Consider the following 18,671-nt stretch of genomic DNA (forward strand, 5'->3'; position numbering starts at 1 on the left):
CGCTAGCTAGGCCGTCTTCCCGGAGTTACGTCAAACACAATTGACCGTGGAAACTGTCTTTGACAGCAAATAGATCCTGTGCAGTGACGAGAAACCCCGCCCTCTCGGTCCTTCCCTCCCCGCCAACCAGCCTCTGGTGGGTGCCGCTCTCGGCAGAGTGAGAAAGCGGTGTTCCGCTGGGGACCCTTGTTTTTCCAAATAAGATTTTCCTCCTGTGACTGATGGACCGTGTACACGCTGCTGGACCGTGGGGCTGGGAGGGACTGCTTGCTTCTCCCAGGAGCCAGGGCGCGGATAGAGCTCACTCCCACCTCCGTACAAACGGGTCTGGTTTGTTCCCAAAGGGACGGTGCCGCATCTCTGGGCTACCGCGTTCTGGATGGGCCCGAGAAGGTTCCTGTCGTGCACGTGGACGAGAAAGGCCTCCTGGTGTCCGGGTCCGCCATTGGGACATCCACAGTGGAAGTGATCGCCCAAGAACCTTTTGGGGCCAACCAAACCATCACAGTCGCTGTGAAGGTAGGCTCGCATTCCCCACCTTTGGAGAATCCTGAGCCGTTGCGCTGAGCCGCTCCTGTTCCCCTCGCAGGTGTGAACGTGAATACAGTTGCCACTCAGCCGAGAACTGGATGGGGGAGTTGGTCTAGATGAATTCCAGGCCGGAGGCCCTGGATGAAATGTCACAGCGCCTTCCGTCAGAGCTGAAGCTCCGTGGGAATGGTCCATCCCAACTTCCTTGTTCCTTAGATGGGGAAGCTCAGGTCGATGATTTGCTCAGGTGGCACCCGGAGCTCTGTGCCAGCCTGACCGCTCCCCTGGTGGGCCTGCTATTGTCTGAACCCAGTAGTTCTCTAGCACGCTGATTGCATCAGGGCCCACGGAAGCCCATCGCTACTCGGGGCACCCACTGGTTTCTCCCAGGAAGATGGCCACTCGGGGTAGTAGGGTCTTTGGAGTGGTGGTCACAGCGTGATGCGAAGGGCCGGGGTAGCAAGCCAAAGGCCCAGTTTGTGTCGTTCCTGTCAGTGCAGCACGTCGGGGCCACCCCCCACCCCACACTCCTGTGCCCCTCCGTTAGGGGACTTCTCCCTCGGGGAGTGAGCTGGGTTGGCACCTGAGAAACAGAATGCTCTTTTTAGCATCTTCTAGCAACCTCTTAGCCTCTTTCTGAATTTCAGACGAGAGAGAGAGAGAGAGAGAGAGAGAGAGAGAGAGAGAGAGAGAGAGAGAGAGAGAGAGAGAGAAGCCCCCTCTTAGTCTAATTGTTAGACTCTGCTAGGTTCCCAGGCTAATTCCCTTAAGGAAAATCTCCTTAGTCCCACGTGGAGGCCTGGCAGGAAGACACCCCCTTCCTGACTCTGCCCCCCCCCCCCACACACACCAGTGGACCGCCCTCCCATCTCCACAGTTGTGTATTGGGGCTACTGATCCAGCCCTTGGCCCTTTGACTAGAGCCAGAGCTTCCGGCTTGCCCTTTATGGAGCTCAGGCTCCTGAGGTGCAGAGATCACCTCTTCCCTCCCCTCCCTCCTTTGCTCCTCTCAGCTGTGCTCTGGCTGGGGACCTGCGGGCACTCGGTGTGTGCACACCATGGTGTGGTCTGCTGAGCACCTTGAAGAGGGGGACATGGCCGCCACGTCTTGCTCTCCCAGGCCTGGGCTGTAGCCCTCCAGTGTGGCTGTGGGGGGTGCTTCTTTGTGGGGAGGCCAGTCTCCAGCCAAGAGGCAGCAGCCCAGGTGCCCCTCTCCCTCCAGGTGACCCCGGTTTCGTACCTGAGGCTGTCGGTGAGCCCCATCCTGCACACCCACAACCAGGAGACTCTGCCAGCCCTGCCCCTGGGGGTGACCATGACCTTCACTGTCCACTTCCACGATAACTCCGGAGACATCTTCCACGCTCACAACTCGGTCCTCAACTTTGCAACTAACAGGTAGGGAGAGGGCGAGGCCGATTTCTCCAGCCCCGCCGAGGAAGGGGTCATGAAGGCATACGCCTTCAGGGGATGGCGAGGAAGGGCCCCAGCGGGGATGGAGGCCTGCCCCGTGCCAGGTCTTTCCCTGAGACAGCTGTTTGGCTCCTGGTGGCAGCCGTTCGCTGAAGTCCAGAGTGGTTAGAGGCCACTTGTCCAGGGCCACACGGTCAAGAAGTGGGGTTTGAATTCTACGTTCCCCCTGACTCCCAAGTGCAGGCCTCCGTTCTCCTGGGAGGTCAGGGTGAGCCTGCAGGGCGGGGCAGGTGTTTTGCAGCATCCCAGTGGGTCTCACAGCGCCCCCAGCAGCATCCCATGGGGGCCATTAGAAAGGCATGTTCTCGGGCCTGCCATTCTGTGTTGGAAAGGCTGGGATCCTGGGCTCTGAGGACAGACGGACCAGCGATCAGCCACAGGAGGAGGAAGTGGGTCTGAGGGGAAAGTGATGGCTTTCGGTATCGGTGGCCCTGTTACAGCATGGGCTTCCCCGTCCCCAGACAGAAGTGTTCCCTCTGTCGCTGAGCATGATGCAAGGCCACGTTCTAGGGGTGTTGCGTTGGAACGGAGCAGGCCTGAGAGTTGGACGAGTCCAGCCTCTGTGGACCCTTGAGCTTGATCAAGGCAGGTCTGGTCGCCCTTCCAACCCCGCCTCCTGGGAAGCGTGGCCCTGCCCCCAGGGTCATCCGTCAGCTGAGACGGTGGAAACTGAGAAGCGAATTGCCTGCGTGTCCGACGGGTACAGGCCGCCCCTGGGGGAGCAGGGCCAGGCTCTCCCAAGCCCCTCACCACACCATAGCCATCGATGCAGCCCCCTTGTGGGAAGTGCACCTGTTTTCCTGGAAGGCCACACCAGGCCTTCCAAGCCTGGGGGCATGGTCCAGGAACCCACTGACCCAGGAAGCCCAGCCCCTGCGCCCCAGGTTCCTCATGTAGCCTCCCTTCCACCCAGACCACGAGCTCGAGTTGACTGAGCACTGATGTAGGGCCCGGCACGGTGTTTCTAAGCACTCTGTAGATACTAGTCTCGTTTCATTCTTGCGTCAAACCTGGGCCACAGGTGCTGTTCGCCCCTTTTAGAGAGGAAGGAAGCCCTGTTGAGGTTCCGGCCTGGGCACTTGGTGCACAGCCATCCCCTATCCGCACCCCTCCCCCGTGCAGCTGAAGAGAAGGGACCGGGAAGAGAAGCCTGGCTTCTGCCCTGAGAGCCGGCCGACACGAGAGAGCCCAGTCTGATCCACCAGGGGTGGCACAGGACCAGGCTGTGGGGCCTTGTTCTGTTGTGTGTGGGGCACCCTATGAGGCATGCTGTGTCGTGCGTGGGACCAGCCCGTGTCCACAGCACAGAGAGGCCCCCTGTGTGGTACAGGCCTGTGCCCTCACCGAGGGCGACCTGGCCTTCCTTGAATTCTAGACTGTGGGCAGCGATGGCAGCAGTCCCCCCGTCACGGGCCCGTCTGTTCTGAGGGTGCGGAGTCAGTGCTGGGCGGGCCCTGATGAGGCCAAATTGACCCAGAATGACATTGGGCCCTGAGTGGGCTGACAGATGTGCTCTGCCGAGGACCGACCGCCTGTCTTCTCCTGGAGCCGGGCCCTCCCGCCCTGAGACCGAATCTCTATTCTGTGCAGAGATGACTTTGTGCAGATTGGGAAGGGCGCCACCAACAACACCTGCGTCATCCGCACCATCAGCGTGGGCCTGACGCTGCTCAGTGTGTGGGACACGGAGCACGCGGGCCTCGCCGACTTCGTCCCCCTGCCCGTGCGGCAGACCATCTCCCCAGAGCTGCCGGGAGCCGTGTGGGTCGGGGACATCCTCTGCCTGACCACCATGCTGGTCGGCCTGGAAGGTAAGCAAGCCTGTTCCTATCCTTCGCATGTCCCATAGGTGGGGGTGGGCTAGCGACTCACGGGAAAGGGGGTGTGGGTGCCCTGTCACGGCATGCAGAGCCAGGTGATACTGTAGAGCAGGAGGCCAGGCCCCACCTACGCCTGGTCTTGCACACAGGCCGTTCATGTACGTTTTGCGGGTGACTGCTTTCACACTCGAGGGCAGCTGTGTAGCAGCGATAGAGCCCATGGGGCCCCCAAGGAAAGGCTCCTTTCGCATAAGGTGTTGGCCAGCCCCGTCACTAGGCGCTGTCAGGTGGATTCCAGCGCTTGTGTGTCCGAGAAGGGAGCGTGTCGTTGCTCCTCAGGACCCATTCCTTGGACATACACTTCCACACCTTTCTGTCTGGGCACCTGGGGTGGGCTCGACCCTCTGATCCGTCAGTTTGGCAGCCAGGGTCATAGCTGTTTGTACCACCCGGGGACTCTACCGTCCAGTTGAGCTTTCCACTCGTGTGGACACGCCCCCTCACCCGGTACCATGAAGAGGTGCCCCACGCTCCTGAACATTTGAAGTGGAGTCCACGTAGCCGAGGAAGTGTGTATGTGTGTGGGGGGGGGGCGGGCAGAGGGGAGGGCTAGCAGTGGCCGCCATGTTCCACATGCCTCTAAGGAGACAACAATCTCGGGCCAGTTTAGCGCTTTCTAAATTTCAGCCATTTTCACGCCCTCTATTTGGTTGACCTACTTCCACCGACGGAATATACCACTATTTACGTTACAAAATTCTTTTCTTCCTTATTGGCTCTTTTACTTAGCTAATTGAACTCACTTTAAAAGCCAATGAAATGCTACCTGTAAAGAAAAGCAAATCCAGTTTTCTTGTTGCCTTTTTGGGTTTGTCTTCATTGTACTCGTTGCCTGCTGTAATGAGTTCCCAGCCAAGCACCGTGGTTGGTGGCTGCTCTGAGCTGCGTGCTGAGAGGGAATGAGGTCGCCATCAAGTGGGGACGTGGGCTAGGAAGGGGAGCTGGAGGGCTTGTGTTGGGGGGCGGGGTCCGGGAAGGCTCATGCAGAGAGGGGCCAGCAGTCACTTCTAAGTGGGAGCCACAGCTGTGCAGAGGGGACAGCAGCCCCCCAAAGGACAGAGGGCTGCAGGTCCTACGCCGCGGGTGACAACCTGCCTGGCTGGGGGAGTCGAGGTGGAGCATGTATGGGGCACGAGGAGGCTGGCTTGCGGCCCGTGTAGACAGGGGAGCATGGGACTGTCCTCTCTTCCAGGCATCCCAGGGACCTGGAGCTCCTCAGCCAACAGCGTCCTCCATGTGGATCCCAAGACAGGCGTGGCTGTGGCCCGGGACGTGGGGCCTGTGACGGTTCACTACGAGGTGGCTGGGCACCTCAGGACCTACAAAGAGGTGGGCCGGCCTTCTCCGAGCAGGACCTCCTCGGCTCTGATGCTCTGGGCCATGCTGAACATGGCAGTCAGGCAGGAGCTGGCCTGGGCTCTGCCGCCCCCTGCGTCTGCCCCGGGTCAGCACCTTCTCCTCGGAGGGCAGTCCCCCCAACCCTCGCAGGGCTCCGTGACAAGACTGAGCCCGCCATTCTGCCTGCCTGCCCTGTGGTACCTGGAGGCCGCCGATGCTGGTGGGGGTGGGGGGAGGGGTGTTCCTCTGGAGCCACGAGTGGACGAGCCAGACCGAGCTGTGGTGTCCACCGGAAAGTTAAACTTCCAGCAAGTCACCTTCCATGCCTTTCCAGAGGGGAACAAATCCGCTCGCTTTCCTACTTGGGGATGATCGGTGAGGAAGGTCGGGCCCAGTGCCCCGTGAGCTCACGTTGAGAGCCAGCTGCGCCTGGTCAGACCCAGCAGCTTCACCTAGTCATCCACGTATTTAGCATGCAACGCAGCGTCTTGGGCCACCGCCTGCAGAAAGCCACTTTCCACAGGGCCCTCAGTAGGAGCAGCTGGGAGCGGCGGGGAGGGGGCTCTGGAGAGGGCGGGCAGAGCTGCTGTGGCAGGGGGAAGGGGGCAGCGCTGATCATATGGTGAGCAGCTGTGACCCCAGGAAGCTCTGTGCAGTGGTGTGGAGTGCAGTGTGTGGGGACAACCACGCCAGCAGACAGAGCGTGAGAGGGAAGGTATGGGGCGGTGGGGGGGGGGGGGCGGTGGCAGAGGAAGTATTCAGGTGCCTGGAGTGGCAGACCGCCTGGGCTCTGCTCTTCCAAGATGCCTGTGGTTGTGGAGCGTGGGGTGCAATTTCTGGGGCCAGCCAGCTCTACCAAGCAGAGCCCTGAGAGCTTCGGGGACTCTGGGGAGGAGTGAGTCCTACCCCGGCCCTCCAGAAGTGTACTGTGTTGGGGAAATCAGGCCCTGACAACGTGAGTCTCGTGTACGAGGCAGGAAGTGCCCTGCACCTGTTCAGAGGAGCAACAGCGTCCAGTGATATGTGCATTCACTAGAGCTTGGCCTGAGAGCCGGGCGGGCGGACTGGGCTCTACAGGGGAGGGTCGGGAGTATGGCAGACACCGTCGCCTCCAAGGCCAGCTCTGTCGTATGTGGTGGGCTGGTTGCAGGATGGGCCGAGAGGAGCACCAAGAACCTAGGCCCACTGGCCTTGGGAGGGCTCCCTGCCTGGGCTGTGCATGTTTGCGTTTGGGCCAGGTTGATTTGGGGGAATAAATAGTAAAACAGTCCATCTGCTGTTGCCAGAGGAGTAATCAGTCCAGCTCATGAACAGGAAAAGAACAAGGCAGTGAGAGGAAGCCAGCCTGTTACCAGAATCAGGTCCTTGTCGGTGATTGAGAGTAAAAATTCCTCTGGTCAGATATTAAGGCAGTGCTGGAGAACCTCAGTGGGGCCTCCAGAGGGAAGCCATGATCTCAAGGCTAGAGAGGTCCGAGAGAAATGGCTTCCTCCATCCTGTACGAGGGGGTGGAATTGATTTAAGGGTTCTCCCAGGGCTTGAGGGATTCTGGGAATTTCATTCCAAGTATGTTCTGTTTCTACCAGATGATGTCAGATGCAGGGGATTCTGGAGAATTCTGCCCCAAGGGCAAAATGTAGTCCACAAAAGCGGTGCTGATTCTTGGTCTCTGGGGCGAAGTGTGTGCCACAGAGCTGTCATACCTCATCGGGAGAAGGCCTGAGTCCAGGAGCTTCTCTCAGCTCCATGCCCATCCCTCTCCGGATTGCCCATCATCTGCCTAGAGTGGGGGTGGCTTCAGGTTGGAGACGGTTGGGCCAGAGGCAGACGCAGGAGTGTAACTAGGCTAGCCAGGCTTCTAATCGCAGCCTGGCCACACTCCAGTAAGTCATTGTGCTGCCAGCCCGTTTTCTCCCCCGTGGAAGGGACGGGCCGTCACAGGGCTCTGAAAATGCCCAGCTTGCAGCAAACAGTGGTGTTGAGGGACGTGGCCATGACTCCCTCCCCAGATCACCGTCAGCGCCCCTCCAAGGATCGCAGCCCATCACGTCCGCACCGTCCCGTCTGGCTCCCAGGAAGCTTCAGCCTCAGGAGTGACCGTCACCTTGGGAGACAGAAGCTCTAACCTCAGAGGTATGGACAGTGGGGGACAGGGAGGGGGAGCGGGCAGTGTTGCTTGGCCTTCTGAGGGGCTCAAACTCAGCACAGAGGGAGCTGTCAGCCCAGCTCCCCTTTGCCTGCAGTGTACCAGAAATGGAACGCCCCCCCCCCCACCAGCAACAGCAGGGAGGAATCTCCAGGCACCCCAGATCAAGCCTTCTGAGCTAGACATTTCAACCTTGGGGCGTTGGGGTTGCATAAGCTGCCTTCTGATACCTTTAACCCCAGAAACCAAGAATTGTGCGAGTCTGTCGCCAATTGTGAGTTTCATAATTACTTCCCCAAGTCTTGCTAGAAAGTCTGCCCCTGCCCCTGCCCCTGCCCGGGCAGCCCCAGCCCACAGCAGCCAGGATCGACCCATCAATACGGGCAGAGGTTAGGTTTGGTTTTGTTGTTTAGAAATAAAAACCACTTTCCTGGTAAAATTGATGAGCCCCGTGTTCTCCTTCTGCTTAATGAGGCAGCCGATTACCACTCGGAAGCCTCCTGTTCCCGCCTCAGGGCAAAGGCACAGCGTGGCTGGCTGATGCTCAGAGTTCTCTGGGAGAGCCACTGTCCTCCCGGTGTCGAGAAGGGAAATGGCCAGCCTCTGCACTGTGGCCTTGAATGCCACCTCTAGAACGCAGGCGGGACCAAGCGCCCGTGCAGCTCATCCCTGCCTCTGATAAACTGTGGGCCCTGCAGGGAGGGAGGGAGGGCACACTCGGGGTGCGCATGACTCGCTGGCCTCTGTGTATGCTGCTGGGCCCGTGGAGACAGGTGCAGGGGCCCGAGGGGGCTCACACCCCACTCACCCTCTGTCCTTCTCCAGGTGAGTGCTCTCCTGCCCAAATGGATGTCATCAAGAACCTGCACCCCGAGTCCCTCATCAAGTGCCAGATCCACTTCCAGCAGGACATCTTCGACTTCCCCGCGCGGGACATCTTCACCGCGGAGCCCAGGTTCGATGCTGCTCAGGGTAAGTGAGACCGGAGCTGCAAGCACGCACTGCCTCCTGTACCCCAGGGGTCATTCCAAGCCCTGACCTTTGGGGAGCCGAGGGCCAGGCGGGCTTCCACGGCACCTCTGAAGGGGCTGGAGCAACCAGCCTCTCCACTAAGATGGGGGTGCTGGCAGTTCGTGGAGGGGACATGCCAGTCTCTTTTCCATTTTCCCGGGAACTTTTTAAAACTCCCTCGTAGCCGAGCACCTCACTGTTTGTGCCACTCAAGGGCCACCAGGCAGCTCGGCCCAGTAGGAAGTGCACATGCACTTTGGCGCCAGGACCCTGGCCTTGTGTTGTCTGTCATTCTCTAGCTCAGAGCTTGTGGTGTTGGCCCTGCACCTTCGCCTACTCCCCCTTCTGAAAGGAAGGAGGGTGGTCTGCTGGGCATAAGGAACAGCTCTGGGGAGAAGCAAGGGTGTTGAAGGGTCCCTGTTAAATAGCCAGGAGGGGTCCGGAGCCCGGGCACCAGGGCACAATAGGAAAGCTGAAGTTACCTGTGTGGCTGAGTGACTGCCTGGTCCTTCCACTTCACAGCTGTACAGGAGTTTGTCACCTTAGCACTCTGCAAGGCACTGAGCACAGGGTCTGCACACCGTGTGTCCCCCAGTAGTTGCCAGTCACCTTGCGCAAGTGACTTTCCTGTGGCAGCGTTTCCGTTCCTCCGAAGGCCCTGCGCTAAGGATACTCTGCCCAGCCCGAGCCGGGAGTGTTGGCCAGCAGAGGCTGCCTGTCCTTAACCCAGCCTGCCAATGAGGTCGTCCACATCTCGGTCACGTTGGCAGCAGTGCCAAAGTAGGGTCACCACCCTCTGCCGTCGGACGGGGAGCGGTCTCCTCTAGGTACACGATGTGCGGGGTCCGGGCTCAGCCCGGGGCGTCACCCCATGGCCCGCACTCAACGGCTACTCATGGTGGTCCCGTCGCCCCCTGTAATGCAGACAGTGGCCCTGAGGGGATGCAGCCTCAGCCCCCTCTGCCTCGTCTTCTCCGGCGGCCACGGGAAAACGCTGCTGTGTGCTGCAGGGAGGGCCTGCCCTGTCTCCTTCCGTTTCCATGGCCCTGGGTGGTCCTTGTCTGGGGGCTGATGCCCACACACTGTCTCTCCTGCACCAGGCTTTTTTTTCCACGTATACCTCCCCGATAAGATGCTGCTGGGGAAGGCTAGGGGCCGGGCCCGCCCTACTCTGGTGTGGCCTGATTTAATACAATGGGCAGCACCTGCCAGGGAGAAGCCACTTTGTCCAAAGGAGGTCACTGGTGTGCAGCAACATACCCTCGTAAGGGTCACCACTCGATTGATCGATGACCCAATTCCACCAGGAGCTATCCAGGGCCTGGCTGGTCTGGGCTCCCCAGGCAGTGTTCATGCCCCTCTACTCTGGGTCAGGCCTGGCCTGACCTATGGCCCATTGGGTCTCGCATGGTGGCTGGCCAACAGTCAGCTCCTGTCCTGAGACGCAGAGCTGACCAAGGTCAGAGGAGGGGGCTAGCACACCATGCTCCCTTATCTGCAGGCCGGTACCTCTGCGCCATCGTGATGCGCAGGCTGACAGACAAGCAGCAGAAGCACCTGAGCATGAAGAAGACGGCCCTGGTGGTCAAGGCCTCGCTGTCTGGCAGCTTCTCTGGAGAGCAGGTGGGCGCCGAGGTGCCTTTTAGCCCAGGGCTCTACGCTGACCAGGCGGAAATCCTGCTGAGCAACCATTACATCAGCTCCGAGGTCAAGGTCTTTGGTGCCACGGAGATGCTGGAGAGCCTGGAGGTGCGTGGGCCCATGAGACTCCAGAGAGACTGGGTGGACAGGAGTGCGGGGGGGTGGTTGGAAGTCCCGGACGGGCTTATCCCACGCGCATGCAGGACACTGAGTCACGAAGACAGGTTTAGCGGAGGAGGAGCCTTCCGGCACCGGGGTCTGCCCCTGGGCTTGCTGTGTTGTCAAGAACAGAGCCAGGTGCAGCCTGCTCCCCCCCGGCTGGCTATGTGGCATCCAGTGCCATTTTGAGTCAGTTTCCTTTTTAAGCACTTCATTGACGATAGTGATTTCTTCGTTGCTGAGAATCACCCTGGGTGTAGACGGCTTCCTGTCTTTGTTATCGGCCTGCCGTCCGTCGGAAATGCCCACAGAGTGGGGCCGTGCTCCTGGGAAGCAGGGCTCTGGTCCCAGCCCATTGGGCCCTGGAAGGAAGACAGCCCCCTTCCCCAGGGTTCTGTGGCCTCATCAGCACCCGCCCGCTCCCCCGGGCACTGTCCGTCCCCAGGTGAAGTCCAGCTCCCCGGCCGTGCTGGCCTTCGTGAAGGAGAAGTCGTTTGGACTGCCCAGCTTCATCACGTACACAGTCAGCGTCGCCGACCCAGCAGCCGGCAGCCAAGGGCCCCTGTCGGCTGCCCTGACCTTTGCAAGTCCCGTGACCAGCCAAGCCCTCACCCTGCCGGTTACTGTGGTCTTCGTGAGGGATCGCCATGGGCCCGGCCCTCGTAAGTCACTTGTGGCTGGGGGCGCGAGGGGGGAGCCGGAAAAGGAAAGCCACCTTCCCCTGCTAGCTGCTCTTGCTCCCCTCTTCTTGACACTGCCACCAGGGGGAGCAGCCTCACATGCCATTCATTCAGGGCTCCGTGCCCTCGGGCCCCACCATCTGCCTTCTTGACCCCCCCCCCACCACACACATCCTCTGCTCCAGCACCGCTGTGGCCTGTCTCACAGCGGGCAGCCCTGGCAGACGGCTCGCGCCGACTCACGACAGACAGCGTAGAACCTTGCCAGGGCACTTCCAAGAATGTCGATTAGACTCTGCCCCCTCTGTGTCCCTCCACGTGGTGGGTGCCTTTGCACTGCCAGCCCGCTCCAGGCACTGTGGATGAAGTGGGAATATGTGGGTTCGCTTAGTCAGTCGCCTCTCTTTTAGCACCTGCTGTGCGGGGCTGCTGAGTGGCGGCAGCTTTGGGGTAGAACGTGCCCTCTTGGTCTCTGAGGCCACTGTGACAAAGTACCAGGAAGTAGTGACTTTAAAGAGCAGGACTTTAGTGTGTCTGTTCTGAAGGCCAAATTCATTGCATCGGCAGGACAAGTACTCAGGCGTGCGTGCCTTCTGTATGTGTTCTGTCTGTCTGTCTCCATCTGCTGGCTCGAGGGACAGACAGGAACAGGCACTTCCTTGTCTTTTTCAGTGGCTGGAGCCACGGGGTTTGTAGTCTTGCGTGGCTTGTAGCTCCACCCTCACGCCCTGCCTCCTTCTGTGCGGGACCTTGTTTCTGACAAAGCAGCAACTCTGAGGCACTTAGGACCAGGGTCCCTCCTACCTGGTGCAGCCTCCGCTGACCTAACACCAGACGGAGCGGGACCTGCTGCGTCCCAGCAGGCTCACACTCACCCACACACGCAGGGTCAGGGCGGCAGCCTGTCTTCTGAGGGGACACAGTGCGCCCTGCAGCAGGTGCTGAACCACACTCTGCTCCAGCGGTTCTCCACCTTCCTCATGCCGTGACCCTCGTGGCGGTGACCCCAACCATAACATTATTTTCGTTGCTACTTCATCACTGTCATTTTGCTACTGCTATGAATCGGGCTGCCTCTGTGAAAGGGTCATTCGACCCTCAAACAGGTTGAGAACCGCTGCTCTACACAGTCCAGATTCCGAGAGCGAAGTCTCGTCCCACCTGCCCAGCACCAGTGTGCCCTGCCCTCTCAGCCTGCTCACGAAGGCGTCCCCTTGCTGGTGCCTCGGGCACCTGTACACACACTCTTGCAGACAGGTCAGCTGCCCTCCCAGGGCTACAGAAACCCGCTCTCCCTGTGGACACTGAAGACACTGCAGGAGGAGAACGTGTCCTCAAAGGAAGCAGGGTCTTGGTAGAACAGGGTCTGGACACAGTAGCCAAGGTGGAGAAAGACAGCACTGGGTAGCAGCCCCCGGGACTGGACACTGGCCAGAGCACTGTCCCCAGACCTGCATGGACAGGGCTGTGACCCAGAAGTGTGGGGAACGGTCCTCTCTTTTGTACCCTAGATGGGACCAGCCTCTTCCAGCATTTCCTGGACTCCTACCAAGTCATGTTCTTCACGCTGTTTGCCCTGCTGGCCGGGACCGCGGTCATGATCATAGGTGAGGCAGGGCGAGCTGTAGAGGTTCTCCTGATAGAGCCCCACCCCAAGCCCTGCCCCTGCTCCAACCAGCTTCTGGTCTTGCAGCCTACCACACTGTCTGTACCCCGCGAGAGGTCTCTGCCACGCCAGCCTTCACACCCAGAGCCAGCCCGAGGCACAGCCCCAACTGTGAGTAGCACCATGGCCTGAGTCTCCGCAGGCCGGCCCTGGGCAAAGGGAGCTGCTGGGATCTGGGGCGCAGGGGGTCTGGACAGGAGCAGCAGGGAGTGGCAGGGGCACCAGGTGGCAGTGGGCTGGGTTGGGCAGAGGGCAAGAGGGAGAGTTCTGTAAGTACCTGAGTGGGACTGGTGTCCACATGTTTGTGGCGGTGTCTGGGCGCTCTGGGGGCACTGCTCACTCCGGGTGGCTTGGGCAGTCCTGAAGTAGGCTTCCCCTGATGGAGGACACTGGCAAAACCCATTTCTTTCAACCACCCGGTCACCCACAGCTTGCCCCAGGAGGTGGCCTGTCTCTGCAGCTGTTGGTCCCTGAATCTGGCCAGCCTCTATGTCTACTGAGTCCCATTTGTGGGCTCTCTCCTTGGCGCGGGAATTCTGGGGCTGCTATCTCCCAACCCCACAGGGCAAGCTTTAAGGAGTCTGTGTAAACATACACTTTCTCCTGGGGAGCAAGATTCCCACGTGTGTCTGAGACCCACCCCAGCCTCACCGCCTTCTACCAGGCTGCCTCTCAGGCCGTTAAAACGCCTGAGGCTGAGCGCCTGGGGCGACCCGGGGACTGTCCAGCAGCCCTTTCCCTCGCTCCCCCAGGTGGGGCATCTCCCAGCTCCCCTGCCTGGGAGAGCCCGTGCATTGTCCCCCCCATGCCCACGCCCTCATGCACTCTGTCTTCTGTGCCCCAGAGGAACCCCTCTCGCCTGCAATGTGGCCCCTGGGAATAGGGAGGCCCCCTGTGTGGACGCTGCTGCGAGGGCCTGCAGTCTGCTCTTCCCTCCCTGCCCCCCGTGTGCTCTGCTTGGTGCAGACCACCGCCGCCCTGCCCACCTCGCACCCAGTTCAGGGAGCCCTGGGGCCCTCTGGCCCAGCCTTGCCAGTGCAAGCAGGATCTGCAGCCGTGGGGACATGGGCTCCGCTGGACTCAAGAGGGATGAGGCGTTCGCTCCTGCGCTGTGACTCACTCACTCCATGTCTCTTTCTGCTCTAGATTTTTCCGCCTCATCTCCGGTGCCTCTCCACGCGCTGCCACCTGGTCGCAAAGCCAGCCCGCCCTCAGGGCTGTGGAGCCCAGCCTACGCCTCCCACTAATTAGGCCACTCATGAAGCTGGGCCGCTGCTTGGGGGGGGGGTTGCAGATTTGATGTCAGTGCAGGCCCTGCCTTGGACACCCTGAGGGAGCCCCCCCACACCCACACCCCACCCAGACCCCCATGCCGCTGGCAGCTGTGTTGCCTCCGTGTGGATGGAACTGTGGTGTGGCCTATGCTTGGTAGCTGCTGCTTCTCTGTAGCGTGTAGTTTGGTTTCTTTTCTTTAGGGGTCTTCAAAAAGCTTGGCCTTGGGCGCATCCATGTATGCCTGGTTGTCCAGGGTGTCTGGACAGCCTGGCGCTGTGCTTTCATCGGCTGGAGCTGCTCTGGCTCCTCCCTCCCTCCCTCCAGGCTGGAGCCATTAGAAGCTGCTGGAACTGGTCTGTAGATAATAGCACTGTAGTGCTCTCAGGGAAAGGATTTGTCATGACGTAATTATTCCTGTGGGGGCTTTTTCCCTGTAACATCTTTGTCACCCGCCCCCTGTGGTCTAGCTGCTGCTAAGCAGCTAGGGACATGAATGGGTGAGAGGCCCCCATGTTCTGGGGGCTCTGTCCTTTCCAGCCTCAGGGATGCAAAGTGCAGGGACCCACCCTAGAAATGTCAGAAATCCTTAGGAGATAGAACAGGGCCACTTCCTCTCTGAGCCGCTGTGACCAGACCTTAGACTCTGGTTCCTTGCTTTGTAAGCTACTGAGAGATGCTATGACCCTGGTCCCTGGCAGGCCTGAGTGGGCCCTCCGCTCTCGCTGCCTGGCCTTTCTGCTGGCCCGAGTGCCCCGGTCCACATTTGACAACTGAGCCAGCCACAGGTCTGCGTCTCCACTGGTTTGCTGAAAGGAGTCCCCGTGATCGTCTGCCTAAGCACAAAGTCAGTGTTACTTGTCCCTTCCTTCCCACAGCGTTCAAGTACCTCAATCGGCCCGCGCCCTTGTCCTGCCCTGTGATCCTCCTGGTCAGCTAGCTCTCTAGCCCCCCATCCTCCAGGCAGCTCCCACAGGCACCCTCAAAGCCTGTGGCCAGGGAGGAGGGCCCCAGCCCAGGTATCAGGGCCACCCTCCAGGAGGGGCCTCACAGAGCAGCTAGGTTCCACAGCGGCTGAGCACCCCCCCCCCCCCCCAGGGCTCCAAGGTCTCAGTGCCACTTGCTTCTGGCATGGAGACACAGCTCAGGAGGACCTGGGGCTCGGCCCAGAGCCAGTCAGGCAGGACACTGCACTGGAAAAGTTCAGTCTGACTCTGAAGATGAATATGGCAAGGACTCAGCCCCATGGGGCCGGCCTTCAGGATTTATTTCCCAACGGCTAGAGAAAGGAGCCTGGCGGAATAGTGAACTGTGCATTGGGGGCTAACTACAAGGTCAGTAGGTGAAACCCGCAAGCCGCTCTGCCGGAGCAACATGAGGCGTCTCATCCCGCAGAGACGTATGGTCTCGGAAAGCCCTGGCGGAGTTCCGCCCTGTCCCGGAGCGTGCCAGGGGTCAGAAACCGCCTGCTGGCGGTCAGTGCTCCAGGAAAGAAACCTTGTGCCTTGCCTCTGATCTGAGCCCACACTGACAACTTGGATGTCGATTTCTACCTGGTTATTTAATAAAGCGCTGAATGATTTCTTACGCGCAGTGTGGTCCTTCCTGGGAAGTGCTGCATCCTACCCGGGGGGGGGGGGGGGGAGTCCTCCACCCTAGGTCGCTGCCTCCCCGTCACCACTCCCACCTCAGGAGCGTGGTGCCAGCCAGTGGGGTGCGACCCCAGGGTCTCACCACATCTGCCCCTCTTGCCCTTGAACAACAGGCAGCCTTGCCTTCTGGCCCTTCGTTGGCACCACCGCAGTCCCCCCCCCGCCAGCTCCTTCTCCTTCTGATGGCACTTTGGTTGCATGTTACATTCTTTCTCCCCTCGCCTGGCCTCCCGACCCTGCCCCTGCTTTCATGTCACAGAAGGCTGCCTCCTTGCACCAGACTTAGTCAATCTGTATGTGTAGTGAATCCTCAGAGAAGCTGGTAGGTAAAAGCTGGTCTGTGATAGTTTAATCTGTCTGCAGACAAAGAAATCCAGTCACTCCAACTGCTGCTCGAATTGATGGACCAACCACTGTAGCTAGTGATGAAGAAACTGAGACATTGGACCAACACGTTCAACCTGAAATCGATCGCACATGCACTCAAGATGCGCTGATAATTGTTGGCGAAGGGAATGAACGCAGGAACTAAACAGAGGAACAGTCGCTGGAAAATACGTCCTTGGTGATTGCCCTGACGCGGGAGACCCATGACAGAATTTTGCAAGACCAGTGGCGACTTCCTTGCACACACCTTTTTCAACAACACCACAGGGGACTGTACTGGGGGACTTCTCCAGGTGGACGACGGAGAAATCAAATTGACTACCTCTGTGGGAAGAGGCACTGAACAGCACTGGAAAGGCTCAATTGCAGCATCTAAAACCAGGGCTGACTGGAACAGGCTGCCAGTTGCTCCTATGTAAGTTCAGGTGGAAGTTGAAAAAAATGAAAACAACTCCAGGAATGCCACACAAAAAACAACAACCTTGAGTCTATCCCAGCTGTATTTCAAGAGCGTGTCAAGAACAGATTTGCTGTGTTGAACACTAATGACACATGAGCCGTGAGATGACACCACAGACATGATTCGTGAAGAAAGCAAGCCCACAAAGGAAAGAAAGAAAAGATCCAAGTGGATGTGGGAAGAGAGTCTGGAACTTGCTCTTCATCAGAGAGTAGTTCAGGCAAGTGGGAGGAAAGATGAAGTCAAAGAGCTGCACAGAGCCATTCACAGGGAAGCTCAAAGAGAAAGCATTGTCCCAAAACACGCAAAGACCCACAGTGAGGAAAGCCACAGCAAAGGACACGCTCAGCGTCTCTCAAACTGAAAAAAACTCAAGGGCAAACTCAAACTTCGAGTTGCAATATCGAAAGATTCTATCAGCAAAATATCAGTGATGCAGGAGACATTTTTGCATGAAAAGAATACAAAGTCACGGTACCAAAGAGAACTATTTGGCATGCCACCATTTCAGGGGGTAGTGTATGAGCAAGAACCAGTGATGCTAACGGAAGAAATCCAAGCTGCCCGGAAGGCATGAGCCCGAAACAAGGCTCTGGGAATTTATGGAATGCCAATGAAAATGTTTCAACAAGCCGGTGAAGCCCTCAGTCATGTATGCCCAGAAATTTGGAAGACAGCGACCTGGTCAACCAACTGGAAGAGAGCCCTATTCTTACCCATTGCAAAGGCAAAGAAGGGTGACCCAACAGAGTGGGCAAATTAAAGAGCAGTGTAACCAGTCTCACCTGCGAGTAAAAATTTGCTTAAGATCATTCAGCAACTGTTAGTACGTTGTCAGGGATCTGCCAGAAATTCAGGCCAGATTTCCAAAGAGGACACGCAACAAGGATATCAGTGTGGACAACAGATGGCATTGTGGCCAAGGCAGAGGATACCAGAGATGTTTCTTTGTGTTTTACTGACTGCGCCAAGGCATTAGACTGCACTATGCATAGCCTTGCAGTGAATTGGAGTTCCAGAATAATTGTGCTCGTGTGGAACCTGTACGTAGACCCAGAGGCAACTGCACACAGAACAAAAGTCGGAAACAGGAACTGTGGCAGTCAGGGTTGCATCCTCTCACCATACTTACTCGATCTGTATGTGTAACGGGTAATCAGATGCTGGAAGGCAACATCAGGTTTGGAGGGAGGCTCTTGAATAGCCTGTGACGTGCAGATGACACAACCTTGCTGAAAGTAAAGGCTTGAAGTACCTGCTGACACAGATGAAAGATTACAGCCTTCAATGGGGGTTACAATTGAATGTAAAGGGAACCAAAATCCTCACAATTGGACCAACAGGTAACATGATCAACAGACGAAAGACTGAAGATGTCGGTCAAGAATCTTATCTGGCTTGAATCCATAATCAAACTCTTGAAAGCAGCAGTCGAGACCGAAAGACAGTTTGCACTGAGGAAATCTGTATGAGATCTTGTTTAAAGTGTTGACAAGCAAGGAGGTGACTTTGAGGACGAACGTTACTTTGACGCAAGCCATGGTATTTTCATTGGCCTCATATGCATGTGACCATTGGGCATGGAATAAGGAAGACCAAACAAGAATCAATGCATCTGGATTCCGGCGCTGACAATACTCAAAGTACCATGGACTCCCAGAAGAAAACAAAACAAACCTATCTTGGAAGAGAGGCAAGGGTAGTGAAACTTCATCTCACGTACTTTGGACATGTCAAGAGAGGCCAGTGCCCGGAGAACACCAAGCTTGGTAAAGCAGAGGGGCAGCAAAAGAAAGCTGGACCCATGACGGGGCTGGGCACAGTGGCTGCAGCAATGGGCTCAGACGTAATAATTCTTGGAGTGGCACAGGGCCGGGCAGTGTTCTGTTCTGTTGTACACAAGGTCGCTATGAGTCAGAGCCAACCTGGAGGTACCTAGCAAGAGCCCTGCCCCAACTGGTGATGTCAGCTTGCTCTCTGGGATCCACCTCACCTTTTCTCCAGGTCATCAACACCTCCACCTGATCCTTTCTCAAGACCATTTTAGCCAGGATACCAGCTTGCCCCCTTCATCTCCATCCCCCCTACCTGCTGCTTGCTGCTGGCCCCTCTGCCCACTCAAGCGCTCAAGTTCCTTGGCTGTTTGTCTTCCAACATTATCTCTCCCAGCCGCTCCTGACTTCAGACTGCCGCGGGGACCACCAGTGCCTGAGCATTCACGGGTTAGGTGTGTGGTGCTGTCTACTTGGTTCCAACTTGTGGTACTTACATAATCTGGTGTCAGTTTGGGACATGAAAGGATTAAGAGTGAAGGGGTGGAGTCTAGTCTGTCAATCGGATCATAGCCAATGAGGGCATGGCCTTCTGGGAATTCC

General features: G+C 58.2%; 1 protein-coding gene across 1 annotated transcript in view; it reads left to right on the forward strand.

Annotated features, from left to right (window-relative positions):
• The window catches only part of NUP210 (nucleoporin 210), an 88,007-nt gene extending 74,154 nt beyond the window's left edge, over positions 1–13,853 (forward strand). Inside the window, exons 30-40 of the mRNA XM_075550895.1 lie at positions 345–519; positions 1,754–1,929; positions 3,595–3,815; positions 5,077–5,213; positions 7,232–7,355; positions 8,194–8,340; positions 9,881–10,128; positions 10,625–10,841; positions 12,371–12,466; positions 12,553–12,636; positions 13,672–13,853. Of these exons, the coding sequence (XP_075407010.1) occupies positions 345–519; positions 1,754–1,929; positions 3,595–3,815; positions 5,077–5,213; positions 7,232–7,355; positions 8,194–8,340; positions 9,881–10,128; positions 10,625–10,841; positions 12,371–12,466; positions 12,553–12,636; positions 13,672–13,772 (1,726 nt within the window). The 3' untranslated portion in view covers positions 13,773–13,853. The remainder of the gene's footprint in view (positions 1–344; positions 520–1,753; positions 1,930–3,594; positions 3,816–5,076; positions 5,214–7,231; positions 7,356–8,193; positions 8,341–9,880; positions 10,129–10,624; positions 10,842–12,370; positions 12,467–12,552; positions 12,637–13,671) is intronic.
• Positions 13,854–18,671: the final 4,818 nt, after the last annotated feature.

The sequence above is a fragment of the Tenrec ecaudatus genome, chromosome 5, assembly GCF_050624435.1.
Source record: "Tenrec ecaudatus isolate mTenEca1 chromosome 5, mTenEca1.hap1, whole genome shotgun sequence".
Lineage (NCBI taxonomy): Eukaryota > Metazoa > Chordata > Mammalia > Afrosoricida > Tenrecidae > Tenrec > Tenrec ecaudatus.